This window comes from Silurus meridionalis, chromosome 5 (assembly GCF_014805685.1).
Source record: "Silurus meridionalis isolate SWU-2019-XX chromosome 5, ASM1480568v1, whole genome shotgun sequence".
NCBI classification, from domain to species: Eukaryota; Metazoa; Chordata; class Actinopteri; order Siluriformes; family Siluridae; genus Silurus; species Silurus meridionalis.
Genome location: NC_060888.1, coordinates 28,048,807 through 28,069,268, shown reverse-complemented (window position 1 = coordinate 28,069,268; position 20,462 = coordinate 28,048,807). Strand labels below are relative to the sequence as shown.

General features: G+C 42.2%; 1 protein-coding gene across 7 annotated transcripts in view; it reads right to left on the bottom strand.

The window, feature by feature from the left end:
- LOC124385871 (kelch-like protein 25) overlaps window positions 1-18,616 on the bottom strand; it is a 21,383-nt gene extending 2,767 nt beyond the window's left edge. The window contains exons 1-3 of one of the 7 annotated variants that reach the window (XR_006925815.1): window positions 15,385-16,090; window positions 10,091-11,926; window positions 4,163-4,245 (exon numbers count right to left, since the gene is read on the bottom strand). Coding sequence is in view for 5 of the 7 variants with exons in the window: in XM_046849314.1 (XP_046705270.1) it covers window positions 10,125-11,926; window positions 15,385-15,613 (2,031 nt within the window). In the remaining 2 variants the exon portion in view is untranslated. Of the gene's footprint in view, window positions 1-3,987; window positions 4,246-6,755; window positions 6,934-10,090; window positions 11,927-15,384; window positions 16,092-18,425 lie in introns of those variants that run through there. The other 6 variants (XR_006925814.1, XM_046849319.1, XM_046849318.1 and 3 more) reach the window with 6 other exon arrangements.
- Window positions 18,617-20,462: the final 1,846 nt, after the last annotated feature.

The window sequence follows — 20,462 nt, the reverse complement described above, 5'->3', positions numbered from 1 at the left end:
CTCACCTCCACATCTGTACACCTCCTCATCTCCACACCTGCTCATCTCCACACCTGCTCACCTCCTCACCGCAACATGTCTCCATAAAAGTTGTTAAAGTGCTGCGTTTCCACTGTTTAGCATCGTGTCATCTGTCTGCGTACATCTGGGAACTGAGGAGATCAGTTTCTAAAGTTTTGGGAGAGGAAGGTGTGATCTATGGTGAAGGTTGGAGTTGTGTAGTGTTATGATGAGCGATTAAGAGCTCGCATTTAGAGTTTATTTGGAGACTGACTGAAAGCTAGTGCTCAAAGCTGACGTGTTCCGATTGTGTAATTAAATATGCATGAGCGGGAAACAGTCCATTACACTGTCATCACCCCTCCCCTACACACACACACACACACACACACACACACACACACTCAGATTCAAACCTGTGCTGTTTTTTTTGGCTAACAGCACTGTTCCTTTCCGTTTGTGTGTCCTTTACACCTTCCCTCCCCCACAGCCAGATGAAACAGCTAACACTCTTACACACACACACACACACACACACACACACACAGAACCTGCCAGGAACAGATACACAGTCCATCCTTCCATTACATTTAATTATAGCACATCAGTAAGATGTTTTTTAGGTTCCTCAAACGTTCTCACGCTAATCAACGTCCTGTTGATGAAATCCGAACAACATTAACCATTTTCACTAAAGTTTTTCCTCGGATTGTTCTGACTGGAGCTTCTGTCCAGCACACAAATACTAGCTTCTATATTAAATGTAATGCTAGCTTAGTTCTTGGAGAAACTCTATAAAAACAACAGCTAGCTAGGGTTGATGTTAGCAAGCTACATGAATTGTGGAAGTTCCTGAGTGTATGATTATCGCTAGTTTAAAATAGTTCTAAAATGTACCCAAACTAGCATAGTGCATTTTAAAATTAATGTTAGCTTCCTAGCTGTCTGGAGATATAATTTAGAAAGTAACAACTAGCGAATATTCTAGAATTGATGCTAGCTATATAACTTAGTTCTGGAGATTTTCTTAAAACTGCTAGCTAGTACTGATGTTACCAAGCTAACATTTATTGTGGAAGTTCTTTTTTTATTGTGATTGTAAGACCACAATTTCTGTTAGCAAGCTAAAGTGTTTGTTAGTATGATCCAGTCAGTAAATAACTAGCCGATGTGTTAAAATTGTTAGCTAGCTCAATATATTATTGACACATTCTCTGAAAAACAAAACTGACACTGGAGACTCCTTCAATTAATGCAACATGAACACAATTCTCTTCTCAGAAAACTCTCCCCCGTGGACGGCATCATCATCATCTGACCAATCAGAGAAAGAAAATGCACACAGACGCACAAGACTGGAGCAGATCCGTCCATCCATCCGTAGATTTTCTAGATCAGATGCGTGAGTGTATTTCAAGGCAATAGCTTTAAAAGGGTGGGTGTGTGTGTGTTGTATTTGTTCTCTCTATTACATGGCTTTAACAGTAATTGATGTCTGATGAAAGCACACACACACACACAGTGCTCACTGAGGGAAAATATTGTGTGTATAATAAGAGGCAGACGCGATAAACTACGTGATGAGAGATTTTTAGGTTTCAGGATTAAATGTACCGTATTTTCCGGACTATAAGCCGCTACTTTTTTTCCCACGTTTTGAGCACTGCGGCTTAAACAACGAAGCGGCTTATTTATGGATTTTTCCTGGGTTTTTCCCGGTTTCACAAACTTTAAGCCAAAAAACTGAACCCCATAACATTAGACCAATGAAATTTCCGAACGGAAACAAAAAAACGCACCTCACCTGTGTTCTGAGCTGCACGGCATCGGGAGAAAAAAGTTTTCTTAAACGCACGACGATGCCAAAAGATAAACACCAGAGAGAAATAGTTGTGAAAGGAAGGAGGAAGACAGTGAACAATGACTTTCTTGGTCGGCTACTGTTTAGATACAAGCCGTTGTAACGTGTTGAGTCTGGGTGAAGGGAGAGCTCGCTAACTCCAGTTACAACAGAAATCATATAAACACAGACAGGTTTCCAAAACTCGTGCTTTTTTATTATTCTTGGCAACAGCGTTACGGGTTAGTCAAAGAAATTTAGAAATGAGCATCAGAGAATAATAAGGACATATTCCTGGGTCTTGCACACATGCAGTAATACTGGAAAAATGCGGCGGCAGGCTATTCCCAAAATACCGCTCTGCTCTTAAAGGACCCACAACATATTTCACCCGTTACACCGTGTAACAGACACTGTCTTTCATTAAAGCCTGTGTAAAGTTCATTAGTTTCAGTGTAGACACCTGAGGCTTATAGACAGGTGTGGCCTATTTATGTTCAAAATAAAAATATTTGTCAAATTCAGTGGCTGCGGCTTAAATATGGGTGCGCTTTATAGTCCGGAAATTATGGAAGTTGTTTTTTTATCGTTCACACCATCATCACTACTACAGGCAGTGACATGCACGTGTTTGCCCAACACAGTCACACATCTGTACAGAGAACAGACACAACACACAGCTGTAGTTACACATCTGTACAGAGAACACTGACGCACAGATGTCGAGTTACAGGTGGAAATAAAAGTAGACAGACAGACATGCTGAGGATCTGCAGACACATTTCACTCGCTCACACACACATACACACACACACACACTTGAGAGATTATTAAACCAGTCATCAGCATTAGAAATCATTTTATTTCAAACTTTCCAGCAGAGCGGATTTATGACAAAAAAGTCGAGTAGGAGTTCAGTCTCAACAAAAACACTTTCCCAAAAAACACCACAGAGTTCAGTTTCAGTAAACATTCAAATAAAACATTTCCTCAGTCTAAAATTCACATCCTATAAAATTCCTGTACGACATTTGACCATGAAAATCTCCTCCTACTTCACCGTTCAGAGGAACGTGCAGCGATAACCATTTCCTCCATACATAACCATTACACACACACACACACACACACACACACACACATACTTAATCCCTTAGTGTACCTTTCGGGTCATGGCACCAGATTTCTCCCACATGATCAAAACATTTGTAGTGTTCCTCGTTAAAGTTGTAGTGTTCCTCGTTTTACAGCAAAGCCACGATAGCACACGATCTGGCCAAAAGTATTGGGACACCCACCTTTCCCAGCTAAATGCGTTTCTTTCCTTAACTGTTAAATAAAGTTGGAGGTACACGGCTGTGTAGGGAGTTTCTGGAGTCAAAGCATGAATCTTTCACTCCTCTTGAACTAGGAGGCCAAAACCTGTTCCAGCATGATGATGCCCCTGTGCACAAAGCAGCTCCATGAAGATCTGCTTACAATGAGTTGGAGTGGAAGATCTCCTGCTATACAGCTCCAACCCCATTGAACCCCTTTGGGATGAATGTGAATGCTGACTGCACCTGAGACCTCCTCACCTACATCAGCACCTGACTTTACTAACACCATTGTAGCTCAATAAATCCCCATAAAATCTAGTGGAACATCTTCTCAGAAGAGTGGGGGTCATTGCAATCTTATGCTCAGGTGTCCACAAACTTTTGGTCAAAGTGTATTTCCCTTGGTGAAGTAGTGCACGAGAGGAAGGAAGGATTGCAATCAATTCAATTGGCCAACCAATGGAAAGGGGGCAGAGGCGGAGCTTTATACAAAATCAATTGAACTAAAAACAAGGTGAAAGGTCACAGCTCTCCAAACCGGATCACTTGTGAAGATCTGATGTGATCTCATGATTTTGTAGAAACGATTATCTGCGCAGGCCTTTAATCATCAGAGAAATAAAGATAAACGACTCTCTTCCACTCGCCGTCTGTGCAAAGTCCTGGGTTTTTTTCCCGGATGAAACAACTGATACGTTTTTTTGTTTTTTTTGCAAATTCGCATTTCTTCAGTAACTAAAAGTCCTTGAGAAGGTTGAGAACGTTGTGCTGCTGAGGTTTTTCTGTAACTACAGGAGTAGTTCAGGCGAACTGTCGCTTACCACCATAGAAATGTGCATTTTTTAATGTCAAAAGTCAGGCATTTATTACTGTTTCCCAACACACACACACACACACACACACACACACCAGTGCGAGAGGTCATGTGTGTTCACGTGTCCTCTGATGTCTCTGGCTCTGAAGTACTGCATCTCCGAGACTTCTGTTAGTGTGTTTATCTCACACACACACACACACACACACACACACACACACACACACACACACACAGGCTTGCTCTGTAATGTCATCCGGAATCTTGGACACCTGTAAAGAGGAGAAAAAAAAAACGTGAGCTTAAGTAAACAAGCAACAAATCAGTTCAGTCCGACACGGACACGTGTTTAACAAACAAACAAACAAACTAACAAATACCTGGATTCAGGTGCAGTGACTTTGTACAGTACAAGTATTTATCAAGTATATATTTGAAGAATGTAGCGTAGGGAACGAGTATTTATTAAATATTTAGAAATACGTATAGAATTAAGATGAGTTTATTTCTGTTGATCTGAACGTATTAAAATGATCTGACATGTATTTATTTATTAATCAGCAGAAGTATTTCTGTGTGTAGAAACGATCAGTTTCAGATTCATTCATATTATACTCAAGATTCCGGAATGTTCTGCATCCCAATCGGAGAATGCACGACCGGATTCCACACCGTGTGCAGTACAGAATCCTCACCTGCTCTTCTACAGTATATTATTAAAGTGTAGGGTGAAGGGATTCTCTGAAGATACGCACATTTACTCCTTTATCTTCTAAAAGTGTGCCTTTGTCATGGTTTGACTGTGTGTCAGAAAACGTAAATAAAAAATGAAAGGCCTGAGAGAAACCCGAGCCTCCAGACGGCAGACTTCACTCCGTTAATCCCGTCTCATCCCCTACACGCGCTTTAACCTCCACACCTGCTGCTGCCGTGAGAACGTCCACAGAGGGGGGTTTGACGTGGAAAAGGAAAACGTAGCGGTTGTGATAAACATCTGGATTATGGGAAACAAGTCATTACAACAAAAATGATAAACGAGTGATACAGGAAATGGTATTCTCAGGTCGTCCAATGTAATCTGATCTCATCTGATCAGCACAGACGCTGCAGAGTCTCGCTCTTTAAACCGTATAATACGCAGTCAGAACGTTTGAAGATTGAGATTAGACCAAGTTACTTCATTGCCATTTCTTAGGTTTGTGGAATTGGAGTAAAATGGGAGTGGACTTGACAGGAAAACTCCGCCCCCCTTCTGGACACGCCTCTGTTTCTCAGCAGAATCTCCGTCTGCGTTTACATACTCAGAGTTTATATTTTATATATTATGTAGTATATTAAAGTGAACAGTAACAACAATACTCACGTTATACTTTACACCATTATATGATAAATATATAGTAAATATATTTAATACCATATAAATGTAAGATTTAATTTAACATTTATTCTATTTCTAATTAATGGCTACATTTTTATAATTTAATTTTTATTATTAAAAATATGTAAATAAATTGAATATTTTTACAAATAAAAATTTCTTTCAGAAATGAAACTTTCTTTTGTGTTTGAATTAAAAAAGTTGGAACAATTAAATAAATGAATAAACACATAAATAAATAAATAAACAACTCTCTAGATTGGACTGTTCTACACGTCCGCCCCAGAACTCGTCTTTATTTGTGTCTCTAATCGGAATAATTTTCCAGTTAAAGCGTCTCAACCAAAAAAAAACACATCACTAAAGAGGTTAATTGTGGTGAGGTTGCTGGGGCGGGAAATCAGACTGTCACGGTGTAATCCGATCTCTCGGTCACCGTGGATACCGACAGCGTGTTCTGGCCCGGTGTGATGTTCGGAGAAGGAGTCCGGAGTTTTATTCGAGATTTCTGAACGCAAACTCCAGAATTCATCAATTGTCTCTAAAGAATTATTTATCATCATCATCATCATCTTCATCACACGTCTGATCTCACACACGTCTGATACAGTGAAGGATTTAAATAGTTTAGTGATGTACAGTGTTACTGATTCTCAGCACCAGCGTGTGGAGTGACTGACACACACACACACACACACACACACACACACACACACACACACACAGCTGAATGTGGAGGGCAGCAGGTGATCTCGCCCACTACTGCTGCAGTTATTAAAATATTAATGTGATGAAAGAGGATTCCAGCTGAGTGCTTCTTCTCTTCCATCACTCTGCAGTGCTCTCTCCATCCTTCTTTTCCTCCTCTCCCTCTCCTCTCTCCATCCTTCTTTTTCTCCTCTCCCTTCTCCTCTCTCCATCCTTCTCTCCCTCCTCTCTCATTCTTTCTTTTCCTCCTCGTCCTCTCTTCTCTCCATCCTTCCTTTCCTCCTCTCCCTCCTTCAATCTCTCTCCCTCCTTCTTTTCCTCCTCTCCCTCCTTCAGTCTCTCTCCCTCTCCTCCTTCATTCCCTCCTGTCCCTCCTTCAGTCTCTCTCCCGCTCCATCCTTCTTTTCCTCCTCTCCCTCACTCTCTCTCCCTCCTTCTTTTCTTCATCCTCTCTCTCTCTCCCTCCTTCTTTCTCTCTCTGCAGCTGAAACTCACCGCACTGCCGGAGGTTACAGGTATTTATAGAGTAAAGGATGAATGATCACAGCTGTTACAGCAGAACTTATATAACGAGGAAAAGAAAAGGCCTGTCTCAATCTCGTGTGTGTGTGTGTGTGTGTGTGTGTGTGTGTATATATATACTCTGTACACATTAATAATTAATTTATAAACTATTACTATAGAATATTTAGATAATTGATTAATCAGTTTGATTTTTTTAATAAATCGATTAACCAGATAAAATTGTTTTTTTTAATTAGATCTTCTTCTTCTTCTTCCTCCTCTTCTTCCGGCTGCTCACATCAGGGGTCTTGTCTCCACAGTGGATCATCCGTCTCCATACCCCCCGTCCTCTACATCTGCCTCTTTCACACTAAAGATGTTATGCTCATTATAAGTAAAATACCCTGCATTAGTGTTAATAACGTCTACGTGTGAACGTGTTGAGTTTAATTCAGACCTTCTAAAGCTTTTCCTGCCAGTTTGTTGCGTATGAGGGGTTTCTCCTTCAACAAACTCACTCATGCCCTGTTTTTCTTTCTGTTCTCCTTCTGAACTATCAGACCCAAACCTGCTCCAACATCACAGTGCCCCTGTGCACAAAGCAAACATGAAGATCTCCTGGTGTAGAGCTGCGACACTACTGAACCGCACTCCAGGCCTCCTCACCTACACCAGGACCTGCCTATTAACACCCCTGTGGCTGAATAAATCCACACAAAATCTAGTGGAACATCTTCCCTGAAGAGTGGAGATTATTAGAACAGGAAATGTGGAATGAGATGTCTCTCACAGCTATTGGAATCATCTCTGTGTTGGACTGCAGAACGCTCTGAGCCCTCACAGATGATCAGCGTGATTTAGATAAAGCCTGGATTTAATCTCTGAGCTGATAGAGGGAGAAAATAACATTACTTTCGATCACGGAGTTCCTCAGGGGAGCAAAGATCTCTGCAGAACGTCCTCTGGTAGCCTCAGCCACGTCGGGACACACGTCTGAGGTAAAAGTTCGAGCAAATATTGTGAAATGTTGTGAAACGCTGCTGATGTTTAAATGCTGATTCATTTGTGCGTTATGTTGCGAAAAGGATGTGAAATCTGAAATCTGGATCTGTGAGAAATCTCACAGTTTGTCTCTGGTGACCTTTTTCTTTTATGGATCAATTGTCAATCTGGACGAAGAGAATATTGATTAATATCATAATTAAAACCTAATCAATAGTAAAGACTGGAAATAAACCACAGCTTTTTCCTTCTCATGTTACAGAATCAGGCAGCGATGATCCAAGCAGCATTGTGTGACCCTGTGCTCCACTTTACAATTCTTCTCAATGAAACCGCTCAAACGTGAGGAACCATTCTCCAGGATGTCCATGTTGAAAGGTCCATCAAAACATTCTTATTAATAATCGTACGCGATATAAAGTGCATCATTACTCCGTGTATAAACGTGTTACGCACATGAAGGTTCCCGCTGCACTCGTTCTGTATTATTAATATATTAATGACCCCCTGCCTTTAGCGTGCTGGAGCGACTCGCACGTTGTTCACTTCACTGTAACTGAGGCAGAAGGTAATTACGCTGATTTAGCACTGCATCCATAGTCCACAAACTTCACTGCAGATCTCGGATCGATGCTTAAGTGGATCACCAGCTCACTAAGCAGAACGTCACATTGATCCCGAGGCGGAGATATCGGAAATCCAGGCTGAGCTTTGAGAAATGTTCATGCCCCCCCCCAACATGGTCTCCACATCAACCTTCACAATGGACAGAAGAGCCGACTCGAACTGCTGACTTCAAAAGAAAGCGTAGCTAGCTCGACAGAAACCCATTCTCGACCCAAAAAATGGAAATAATTGGGATAGTCTGAGAACAAAAGGTTTAGCTTTGAGAGAGAAGTGACGCACCCCTGCGACACGCCGTATAACTGCTGATCTGACGTTAGCGCTGAAATTTTCCTACTTTGTGTCAGCATTGCTTAAGTGCAACCAGAACTTCATTTATAATGATTTACGATCCGGGCACAGAACTGAGTGCACTCAGAGACATTAGCTTCCTGCTGCTGAGTTGCAAAATTCACACCGTTTAGGCCACAGTTATACGACCTTTAAGGGTATAATGTAATAATGACCACTGCGAAAAAATAATGCTTTATCATTTAATCGTGTGTTGGGTTTTTTTTTTTTGCATCAGGCAACCTGAACATATCTGAATTTGTCATCAATAAGGATCTGAACAACATCCTCGTAGCGCTCTCCGTACAGCACACAGTCTCACGTGCAAAAACAAACAGCACATGGGGTCAGCCCTCTAGTGGCCGCTCTCGTAAATGACGGCAAACTGGAAGCCGGAGATACTATCGTTACGGATTTTAGCCGATTTGTTCCAGCGATCGACGATCAGTGCCGATTAATCCGTCGACCTCCAAAATTCAGCATGGTGAAGACACAGGGGTAAAAGATACACGTAGAAGCACATTCAGCTAACATAATAATGTCTAGTTATCCAGGTCAATCATTGGTACCCAGTGCGGTTGAGGCTTCCCAAAAAGTCAAGTGACGTTTCTTCTGCAATCATTTTTCAGTCCTTAATCCAGTCCAAAAATAAATCACTGGAATCTTGTACTTGCTCTCGTTAACTGAAAGATGACTTATTTTTACACGTTAGCTCAAGCTGTGATTATAAGCATTGGATGTCCGTCACACCACCAGCACACGTTCACAGCAACAGCAGATTTATTTAATCCTTCACACGATCACACATTTAAAAGAAATGAAAAACCTGAGCCTGGAGGCCACTGGAGGATCGATGTCTGTCCTGGACATCAGTCACTGCACTGCACTTATTTCAGCATTTAGAGCTTTAGCATCATCACTGCAACAGATTTCATGGTGTACACTACAGTATCCTGGGTTACCTTCTGATTTGAGAGTTGTACCCACTGTTCTGCTTCACCACAAGGTCCAGTGCAGGTCCAGAGGAAATTCTACGCTAGATGTGGTTCAAAGACCAACACCAGTGTGGGGAACTGACAAAGCCCTGGACATCCACCAGAACATCTTTAGTTTATAAACCACTTCATTTGAAAACAGTGATCCCTGAACCCCCTCATTGGGCCACATCTAACTACTGGTTAAAAAATAACTCAACCTGGTCTTCAGGGTACTTGACTTGGTGCCTTGGTAAAGCAGGTGCTGTCATCAATTAGCACTGATTGATGGATGGAGTATAAAAATGAAAGCTGTAGCTACTAATCAGGGAGCTGAAATCATTAGCTAGAGGGAGCAATGCACCAACATCAAGACCTCACCAGAGTGCACTTAGACGTGTCTGGGGACCACCTTGTTTAAAAACACCCCTAAGTTACATTTACTCAGTGACGGACTACTGAACATCTGAAGAAGAAGGTGGCGTCACAGATTACTAGCAACATTTCTTTTGCAACACATTAAAGATCCAAACTTTATGGTAAACGACTTGGTTTTAATCAGATCAATAATTAAGATTAAAATTAAAATAATCTTACCCATTTTATTTCCATCCTCGTAATGGTGAGACCACTAGGCAGGCAGATGTTTCCAGGTGCTAACAAACGCAGTAGGAATCAGCGAATAAGGCACTGTAGTGATGCTGTTCCAGCTGTCTGACGTTGGATCGTAGCAGTCCAGTGTCTTACACCGCTGTGTCCCAAAGTACCCCCCGACGACATACAGTTTATTCCCAGAGGCTACAGCATGGCAGCTCATCCTTTTAGACGTCATGTCTCCAACACGCATCCACTGGTTGGTTTCACAGTCGAATCGGTAAGCGAAAGCGGCGGTAAACTCTGTATCGCCACCCATGATGAAAATCTGGCTTCCCAACACGGCGGCTGCGGTGTACCGCCACGGCTGTGGACATTCCGCCGCTATGGTCCATCGGTTCTCCAGAGGATCGTAGCACTGCACTTTTGAAGCCTTGTCCCTGTGGATGGTAGTCCCCCCAAAAACAAACAGCTTCAGCTTAGCACTGACTACGGCCGCATTACTGACGCCGTCTCTGAGCGGCGCCATCATGCTCCATTTATTAGTTAGAGGGTCGTACCGTTCGACTTGTTTCAAAGATACTGAAGGGGACGCGGGAAAGACGCCGGCTATAGCGGTGTGACCTCCGACTACGTAAAGGCTATTTTCCAGTTCTGCTGATCCATGACCGAAGCGTGCAATTAGCATGGGTGCACCTTTGGACCATTCCTCATGGACTGTATCGTAAATCCACACGTCTTTCGACACGCCGTTTTCCGAGCCCCTTCCTCCAGTCACGTAGACCTTGCATCCGATGGCACACGCGCTAAATTCCTTTCTCGGGCTGGGTAAATCCGATTTGGGTATGATTTCTTTTGCTTTATGATCCACTTGGTAAATCTTATCGCACATAAAGGTCTGTCCTCCGAGAATGAGCAACGTGTGACCGGCTTTGCGTGGCCTAGCGCACGGACTGGTGACAACGCCGTCGTTCTGCAGGATCTTCTTCTTGCATTGGATGGCTTCTTCAACGATCTGTCGACTCCGTTTGTCAGACATAACCAGTTCCTCGCAAGCAACAGCCTCGATGAGGCACTCGGAAGGCAAAAGCGCAAGACGGATACCCCGAAGAAGCTCGGGCAGGTAGTCTCTGCGGGTATCTAAATCGAATCGGACCCAGCGCATCACTGCGTTGAACACGATCTGCTCATCCTCTATCTCCAACTCGTCGCTGAGTATAAGGTCTAAAAGTTTGTCCTTGGACAACCCGTAGAAATCTTCAGTGTCCCGAACGGCTTCGAAGTGAACCAGACACATCCTCCAAGAAAGTTCGTACAGACGCTTGCACTGATGAGCATCGGACAGAAGCATCATACCCAAGCAATTAGACGAGTGAAGGTTCCTTTCGAGGAACTCTGCGGCGGCGTCGCGGATATCATGGAACTGCAGCATGTCTGCAGCTTCGAGAAGGGATTCTGCATTCTCCTCGTTAATGATGACTCGAGACGAGTACGCAAAGTCCAACAACAGCTCCAGAACCTCCGGGTGAACGCTGTCACGGAAGTTCACGTCACTGTCCAGACTTTCACGGAGGCCTCCACTGAACATCGCTTCGAAGTAGCGACTGCATGCCGCCAAAACGGCCCTGTGACATGGAAAGGACCGATCTCCAGCCCATAAGGTCACATCTGTAAACATGCACTGCTTGCGGAGAGTATTAAGGTGAGTCAGTACGCTGTCAGGATGCGAGGGCTTGTGGAACAACGAGATGTTCATGGAGCCTGTGCTCGTCCTGGACTTGCGGTTTTCATGGACGCTGACGGACATGTTTTCGGAAACCTCCACGGAATCAGCTTCAGCTAAAGGAAACGAGAAGATACAGGTCAGATGGTTTTCTTTCTATGAAGTTGATTTTGTTCAGCAAGAAGCAAGTTACACGGCAAAAACTATTTAAAATCATGACAGGTATCAGAAGACATTATTCCCATTAGGTTTACTAGTGGGACTACGATAAAACGCTCAAAGCATTTCTAGCATTTATTGTAAAATTGTTAGTTTACGACACCGATAGTTAATTGCTGGAATCCATAGTGATAGTTTTCATTGCTGAAGCGGCTGAGAAGATGATTAAGATTTCATTTATCACATCTTCATGGAGTGTTCTCTTTTAAAGGCTATCGGTTAGTTAATCCAACCTAGCTAGCGGTAAAATCCACTATTGGTCGCCCTCTAATTTGTTCAGCAAAGAACCAAAAACCTTTTCTAGCCAGTGAAAAATCCTTCATGCAGTTTGTCTCAAGTTTCACTGGAACCTGACTAACAAAACAAGGTAAGAACATAAGCTACATACACTCAAGCAGAGGCACCAGTGATCTTTACTACTTCTTCCTAAGCTTTATTTTTTTTGGTCATTATCTCTATAAACTTAAAAAGAGGTTGAATATAAATAAATACTGAGTGCAAGTAGAAACTAAAAGTAGTAAAGTGGGAAACTGAAGAAACATCAGACCACAAGACATTTGCTTAAGAAGAGATTTTTTATAATTCTATGAACAACACTGGTGAAACCTGTGCTTTGTCACTTGCTATTGCCTGGGCCTACCATGAGGAGACCAAAGCAGAAGAATTAAGTAAATAAATCAGGTCTGGGTCCTGCAGTATGTATGAGGTGTTGCTGGTATTAAAATGTAGCCTTCATCTTTTAACAATTTAGATGATGAAACTTGCTTGTTGCTGAGGAAAAGCAAAAATAACCATGAGCTAGAAATCATTTTACAGAAATCCGATTTTTAGAAACTACTAGCGCCTTTGGGGCAGAATAATCAATTAATGACATCACAATACAATAAAACATTGTTTTTATAACCCGAGAGACAACGAGCGCGGCCTCCTTGTGGTCAGACGTTAAGGAGCCAACAATGAATTAAGAGTTTAATTCTGAGGCCGTGAGTCACGTTACATTTACTGAGAGCAGTACGAGGTTTCGGCGTCCAAGCCAAGCTCATACTCATCGATTCATGCAGCGATTAAAGTTGAATAAACGGATAAATAAAATCCAACAAACTAAAACATACGCTGCAGCAAAACGTGCACATGCGCACCGATAAATACAGTATACAAATACACGTCTCGCGACAGCTGACTTTTTCACCTCTGTGTATCAGACATGACATTTTTCCTTCAGTTGAACTAGAAGACCCAAACCTGTTCCAGCAGGACAATACCCCTGTGCACAAATCCAGCTCCATGAAGATCTGGGCAGGAGTGGTCCATGATGTCATGCATCTGATTATAAACCTCGAGTCAAACAGAACTAAACCTTTACAACTGACGTGAACACTGATGATAATCAGAGAATTTAGGAAGGGACGAGGGAAACTGTAGTTCAGAAGTTGGATTTCTGATCAGAAGGTCACAAAGTCGTTAAGGCTCTGGATTACTGACTGGAAGGTCAGGGGTTCAAGCCTTGATGCTGCCAAGGTGCCACTCGTGGGGCCCTTGAGCAAGGCCCTTAACCCTCAGTGCTCCAGGGATGCTGTATCATGGCTGACCCTGCACTCTGACTCCAGCTTCCCAACGCCACTGGGATAGGAGAAGAACCAATTTCACAGTGGGATCAATAAAGTAAAGAAAAAAAAAAAAAAAAGATAGATCCTGTCTCCAGCGACTGCCACTGCCTCACGTGTAGAAATCTGAATTGTAAGAAGCTTTGGAGGAGTCCATCTGCCATATGGCGTTAATGCAAATATTTTTAAAAAGGTTACGTCAGAATATCTTTCCAGAATTTTTTTTCCAGACGTGGCTTCCAAATCTGCACGAGTAATCAAACAGTAATCACAGCGTTAAGGTGGCAGATGAGGGAGAGGACAAAGCGAACCATTTTCTCCCAAGCTTCATAGTGGTAACAGTTTTACTGTTGTTCATTACTGAGAAGACACGCATTATATCAGAGCTGAGCAGGATTTCCATTTTATATTGAGATAGTGAGCTTTTCTGAGATATCGTTGGTATGACTTTGTAATTGCTTCTTATAATTGTAAAATAAACAAAACCCACCGATTTGATCTTTTCGTTTAAATGTTAAATCTTTCTTTGTAAAATTAAATCATAGCTGTAATAAGTATCACCAGAAAGCTGTTCCATCAGGTTGAGACAGTCAAGTTCTTGGTGATGTAAAGCTCGGGTGCAGCTGCTCAACCATGGAAACCCAGTCCATGAAGCTCTACGCACTGTTCTTCAGCGGATCTGAAGGCCACATGAAGTTTGGAGGTCTATAGCTATTGAAAGTTGGTGTTCTCTGTGCACTACGTGTCTCTGCATCTGCTGACCTCCTCTGTGGTTTTACGTGTCTGAGTTTCTGTCGTTCTCAATCGCTTCCACTTTGTTCCAACACCACTAACGCTTTACTGTGGAATATTTAGTAGTGAGGAAATTTCACGACTGGACTTATTGCACAGGTGACGTCCTGTCACGGTACCACTCTGGAACTCACTGAGCTCCTGAAAGACACATCCTTTCACTAATGATTGTAGAAGCACCTGCATGCCCAGGTGATGATTTTATACACCTGTAACCATGGAAGTGATTAGAACACCTGAATTCAGTGATCTGGATGGGGGACTGAATACTTCTGGCAGTATAGCGTGTGTGTCGCATTGCTCAGTCCTAATGTTTTACATCCCACACACGAGATAAAGACAAAAACTAAATGTGAGCTTTAGGGGTTTTTCTGTGGTAGTGGTGTAACGTCTACAGAGCAGGTGAAACGTAGATCTGGCCACGCCCACTTCCTTTTCTTCGTCCAGCAAACAAGCCACCAAAGTCATGATCTGCTACACCATGCAACACCGCTACAACCCTGTTTCCAATTCTGAGCACGATCTGGATCTATAGAGGATTACTCAGCTCCAGCTAAAATATATAAATAATCGTGGCACTTCAGAGATTTGAAATTCCAATGAGGAACGAGGAGTTAAATATTTTGACACTCCTTTATTTAAAGAACAAGGAGAAAACACTGGAAAGAAATTTCCTGCAAAGAGGACATGAAGGTGTTAACAACCCGGGAATGTGTGTGTGTGTGTGTGTGTGTGTGTGTGTGTGTGTGTGTGTGTGTTGCAATGGTGCAGGCCATGCACGAGGAAAATCAGCCTCCACTGGTCAGCCGCATAACAGCATGCGGCATGCACGAGGAGATGCAGGGAAGAAAAGCAATGCGGGTTTGGTTTTTGTTTTGGATGCAGGATCGATGAGGGATGGAATTGAGGGGACGGGGATCAGACATCCGTCTGGGATATAAAAATAAATAACCACTTACAGTGACACAATCTGCTGACCCAAGAGCAGGCCGTGATCTGAGGAGGCGTCTGCATCGGACCCTCAGATGCAGAAGATCCTTTACACCAGAAACAACACGGCATGAGGTCAGAGTCCGTTCCCCAAACACACCCCCAATCCACAAAATAAACGAGTTCCTGTGGAAGTAACTGTAACATCAGATTGCTATGTGCTTCTATTTCATGTCCTTTTCCACATTCAGTCTGCATTTGCTGTTATAACTCATTATAGCAGCAGTAAACGATCACAGACCCAGACTCTCTATTCATCCCTAATCTTTAAAACATGTGAACCAGCTGTTGCTATAGAAACAATAACGAATTAATTTAATCCTGCACTTCTGTTCCACAGCATTAATCAACACCTCCTGACCAATCAGCTGAGAGAATGATCCGAGGAGAAATCCGACGAGCTCGTGTAGAAGTTCCTCTGGAGTTCATCCCGTCTCCCACGGCAACGACGCCAAAGTCGACGGACGCGAAACAACTGGCGCCTTTTAACTGAGGAATAAAGCGGCTTCTTGTGGAGAACACTTTCACTGTCAGCGCTCCTGAACCAGCTTCCTCATGATCCTTTCACTCGGAACGTTGGTATTCCGGAGTGTCTTTACTCCGGGGGCCTGAGAGGGGCAATGACGAGGAAAAACGAGGTGCTTTTACAAAAGTCACGATCGAACCTTGGCAGGGATTTTAAAGCTCAATGGATCAGCGACTGACACGGAGTCCATCTGAACACCGAGAGGAAAAAAACTTCCATTAGCTCAGGAAAAACTCATTAAAGTAAAGAAAAGGAAGAGAGAGAGAGAAAGAGAGAGAGAGAGAGAGAGAGAGAGAGATCAGTGCCAGGAAAGGGAGAGATGCTGGAAATCCAGGAACGAAGAGCCGTTGAAATGAACCAAAAAGAAAATAACCAAAAAAATATATATTAATATAAATTAATAGTTGCATAATTTTTTGTAAATAAAATAGTAAAATGAATTGTAAATGAATCTCACACACTTTTCTGAAACTGGAATATTAGATAACACACTCGGTTTCTCGCCCTCAGGGAGAAATTATCACCGTCAGAACACGTTTTATTCCTCTTACACTACAGCAACAAATCACCTCTTTCTGGATTAGTTTTATCCCTTTATAGTTACATTCAGTTTCTGTTTCTCCCTCTTTCAGAATCGACTTTTCCTCACAGCTACATTACAGCACAGTGAATTTCTTTTCTTCTCATATCCCAGCTTGTTCAGAAGCTGTGGTCAGCCATGATACAGCACGCCTAAAGCACAGAGAGCTAAGGGCCTTGCTCAAGGGCCCCAAGAGTGGAAGATTGGCGATACTGGGATTTAAACCCCCGACCTTCTGATCAGTAAGTAAGTTTATTCTCAAGCAGCTTTCCCTCAGAAGATTCCACACCCGATGACCAATCAGAGTCCAGGATTCGTTTCTGAACACTTTCAGACTTTAAGGAGGAATTTAATTGGACTTCAGTATTTGAAATGCTTCCGCACAAAGCTCCGCCCCCGAGAATCTAGAGTAGTGTCTTTAAAATGATTGACAGGATGAGTGTCCAATTACAGTCAAGAATCCTGATGGACAGATTTATTCTTCTTCGTGGATTTATTGACATCGTTTACATACAGGACTGGTTTTATAATCACACAGATACTGAACCTTTTCATCTTAAAAACTATTTCTAAAAATTTACTGTTCTGTTGATCATAAAGTTATAAATAACACAAATGTTAAATATTCCTTAAATCTCTTATTATACTAATATTTTATTTTACTTTTCAAGTGACCCCCCCCCCCCCATTTAGATTGCTCCTTTGTGAACATAAATACACACACACACACACACACACACACACACACACACACACACACACACGGTAGTGAATGAGTTTAGAGTGAATCATGGCGAGACTCTGCCTCGTTTACACAACAGGTTTATGTTTCTGTCGAGTCTGCAACATTCACACTGACGTGCTGAGGTCTCTCACACACACACACACACACACACACACACACACACACACACACACACACACAAATGTATTTACTCATTAAAGTTAACTGTAGTTTATTTAGATTTTAGTAAACCAGATTTATTTATCAAATTTTTAATAATTAAAAAAAAAAAAGTCATCCATCCAAATATAATTAATAAATAAACAAAGAATTTCTAAGTAAATAAATAAAACTAACCAAGTGTACACACTTACAACATACAAAAAACTATAATAAAATGTAAATTTGTATTATAAATTAATATAATCTTTTATAAAAAATATTTAATAAAATGTAGTAAATCATTAATTATTCAAATGAATTATTAAAAATTTACTTAAGTAAAATATATAGATAATTGTTTTAGAAATTGCGATAAAACACATAAAACACAAAATTAATCTACTAATAAAATGTGATCATTAAATTACAAATTAATTAAATATAAATAAATAAAACAAAAAAAAGTTGCTGCTCGGTATAATATGTGCTACTTGTGGCTTGACTAATCTAATGATTAAAAATTGTTACAAACAAAAAAATAAATACACAATAAAACCTCAATTAAACTTAATAAAATCTCTAAATAATATAAAAAAGAGAAGATGTATAAAGTGTTTATAAACCGCTCAGACTGTATAGAAGTAAGCTAACGCTACTAGCGTCTAGACCCAGCCGGCTAAATCCCAAACACCTCTGTGCTCCCTACAAAGGGAGCACCAGCTAACGTGTGGAACACAGGCCGCAGTGAGCCCTACACAGTGCTATCTGCGGGGATTTGGGACACAGCCCACGGTTTCTCCAGATCAGTGCGTTGGCATGCAGTGAAGTGAAAAGACTTGAATGGAAATAAAGGGAGCGGTTTATAAATCTACAGAACACACCGACAGTCAACACTTTCTAGAGCTTTTACTGACAGTGAGATTTAATATCGCTGAGAAAAACCCTGTTTGTGTGACGGGACACTGAAGACTGATGAAAGTCGCTGAAGATCTGCGATAGAAGAGAAAAGAAAGGATACTCACTCACTCACTCACACGGAGAAACAGGGATCTGTGCGCACCGCTACGTCTGAACCTCTGACAGGAACATCGTGGTTTATTTGCGCCGCTTCAGCCGAGAATGAGGTTCTCTGTAGAACCGCTTCCACCTGCGGGCTTCAGGCGGCGGACAGCGGAGCGAACAAACACCGCGCAACTCTTTATGTCTCCACACAAAACCGGGGCGGGGATTTTTACTGTGAGCGACGGCGGACTCAGCCAATCAGAACTCTACTTCCGTGATGCGACGGTGCGCGAGCGACCATTTGGAATTGAGCACGCGCGAAATGGGCGCGATTTTCTAGCTTACAAAAGCAGCCAATCGATTGCCGGATGGGCGGGGCTTCGAGTCAGAGCGCTGTTTAGCAACAATGATAAAAAATGACTATCTATCTATCTATCTATCTATCATCTATCTATCTATCTATCTATCTATCTATCTGTCTATCTATCTAAACATCCATCCAAACATCCATCCAAACATCCATCCATCATCCAAACATCCATCTATCCATCCCTCCATCCATCCATCCATCCATCCATCCATCCATCATCCAAACATCCATCTATCCATCCCTCCATCCATCCATCCATTATCCAAACATCCATCCCTCCATACATCCATCCATCCATCCATCCATCCATCCATCCATCCATCCATCCATCATCCAAACATCCATCTATCCATCCTCCATCCATCCATCATCCAAACATCCATCCATCCATCCATCCATCCATCCATCCATCATCCAAACATCCATCCATCCATCCATCCATCCATCCATCCATCCATCCATCATCCAAACATCCATCAATCCATCAATCCATCCATTCATCCATCCATCCATCCATCCATCCATCCATCCATCCATCCATCCATCCATCATCCAAACATCCATCCATCCATCCATTCATCCATCCATCTATCCACACCTTGAGACACTGAGAGTCTCCTGACCTGTGTAACACTAATGACTGGGTTTGATTCTCAAAAGTACAGACATAAATAACACTATACATTTAGCTTGGACTTTAGCTTTAGGTTGTGTCCAGGGTGCAGAGGGTCAGTAGATTTTTCCTGCCCACTTCCTGGTACTTTTATAGTACAAGTCCTGGAGAGTGGGCAGAGGAGCACCAATGATTTCATCTGCTGTTTTAACTGTTTGCTGCAGTCTGTTTCTGTCCTGTTTTGTTGCTGCTCCAAGCCAGATGGTGATGGATGAGCACAGGACAGATTCAATGACGGCAGTGTAGAACTGCATCAACAGCTCCGGTGGCAGACCATACTTCCTTAATTGGTCTAGAAAGTACATCCTCTGCTGAGCCTTTCTTGCTTATTCTACCACACACACACACACACACACACACACACACACACACACACACACACACACATCCTCCAGCTAACTTAATATTCCCCCAGTACATGATGGGGTTGTTTCTGTGGAACCGCTGGTGTTTATTGTCACTGTTCAAGTCTTCACAATAATATAACAAGTATGAAGTCTATGATCTCCAGAGATAAACCTGATTCAACTTCTCTGAAAATGAGTCATCACTCACCTCAAAGAGTCGACTCATCTACATATATCACATCACTCACCTGAAAGAGTCGACTCATCTACATATATCACATCACTCACCTCAAAAAGTCGACTCATCTGAAAATGACTCAAAACTAACCTTGGAGTCGACTCATCTGAAAATGACCCATAACTCACCTCAAAGAGTCGACTCATCTACATAAAGAGAGTCGACTCATCTGAAAATGACACATCACTCACCTCAAAGAGTCGACTCATTTGAAAATGGCACATCATTCACCCAAAAGAACTGAATTGTTAAAAAATGTTCAGACCCTGCATCAGTGGTGTAAAGTGGTCTTCCTGCTCCCTCTAGTGCTCTGATCACACACACACACACACACACACACACACACACACACACACACACACACACACACACACACACAATCTTTTTTAGATTTCTCATGAGTAATGATTTAAGGAGTTGGCAGA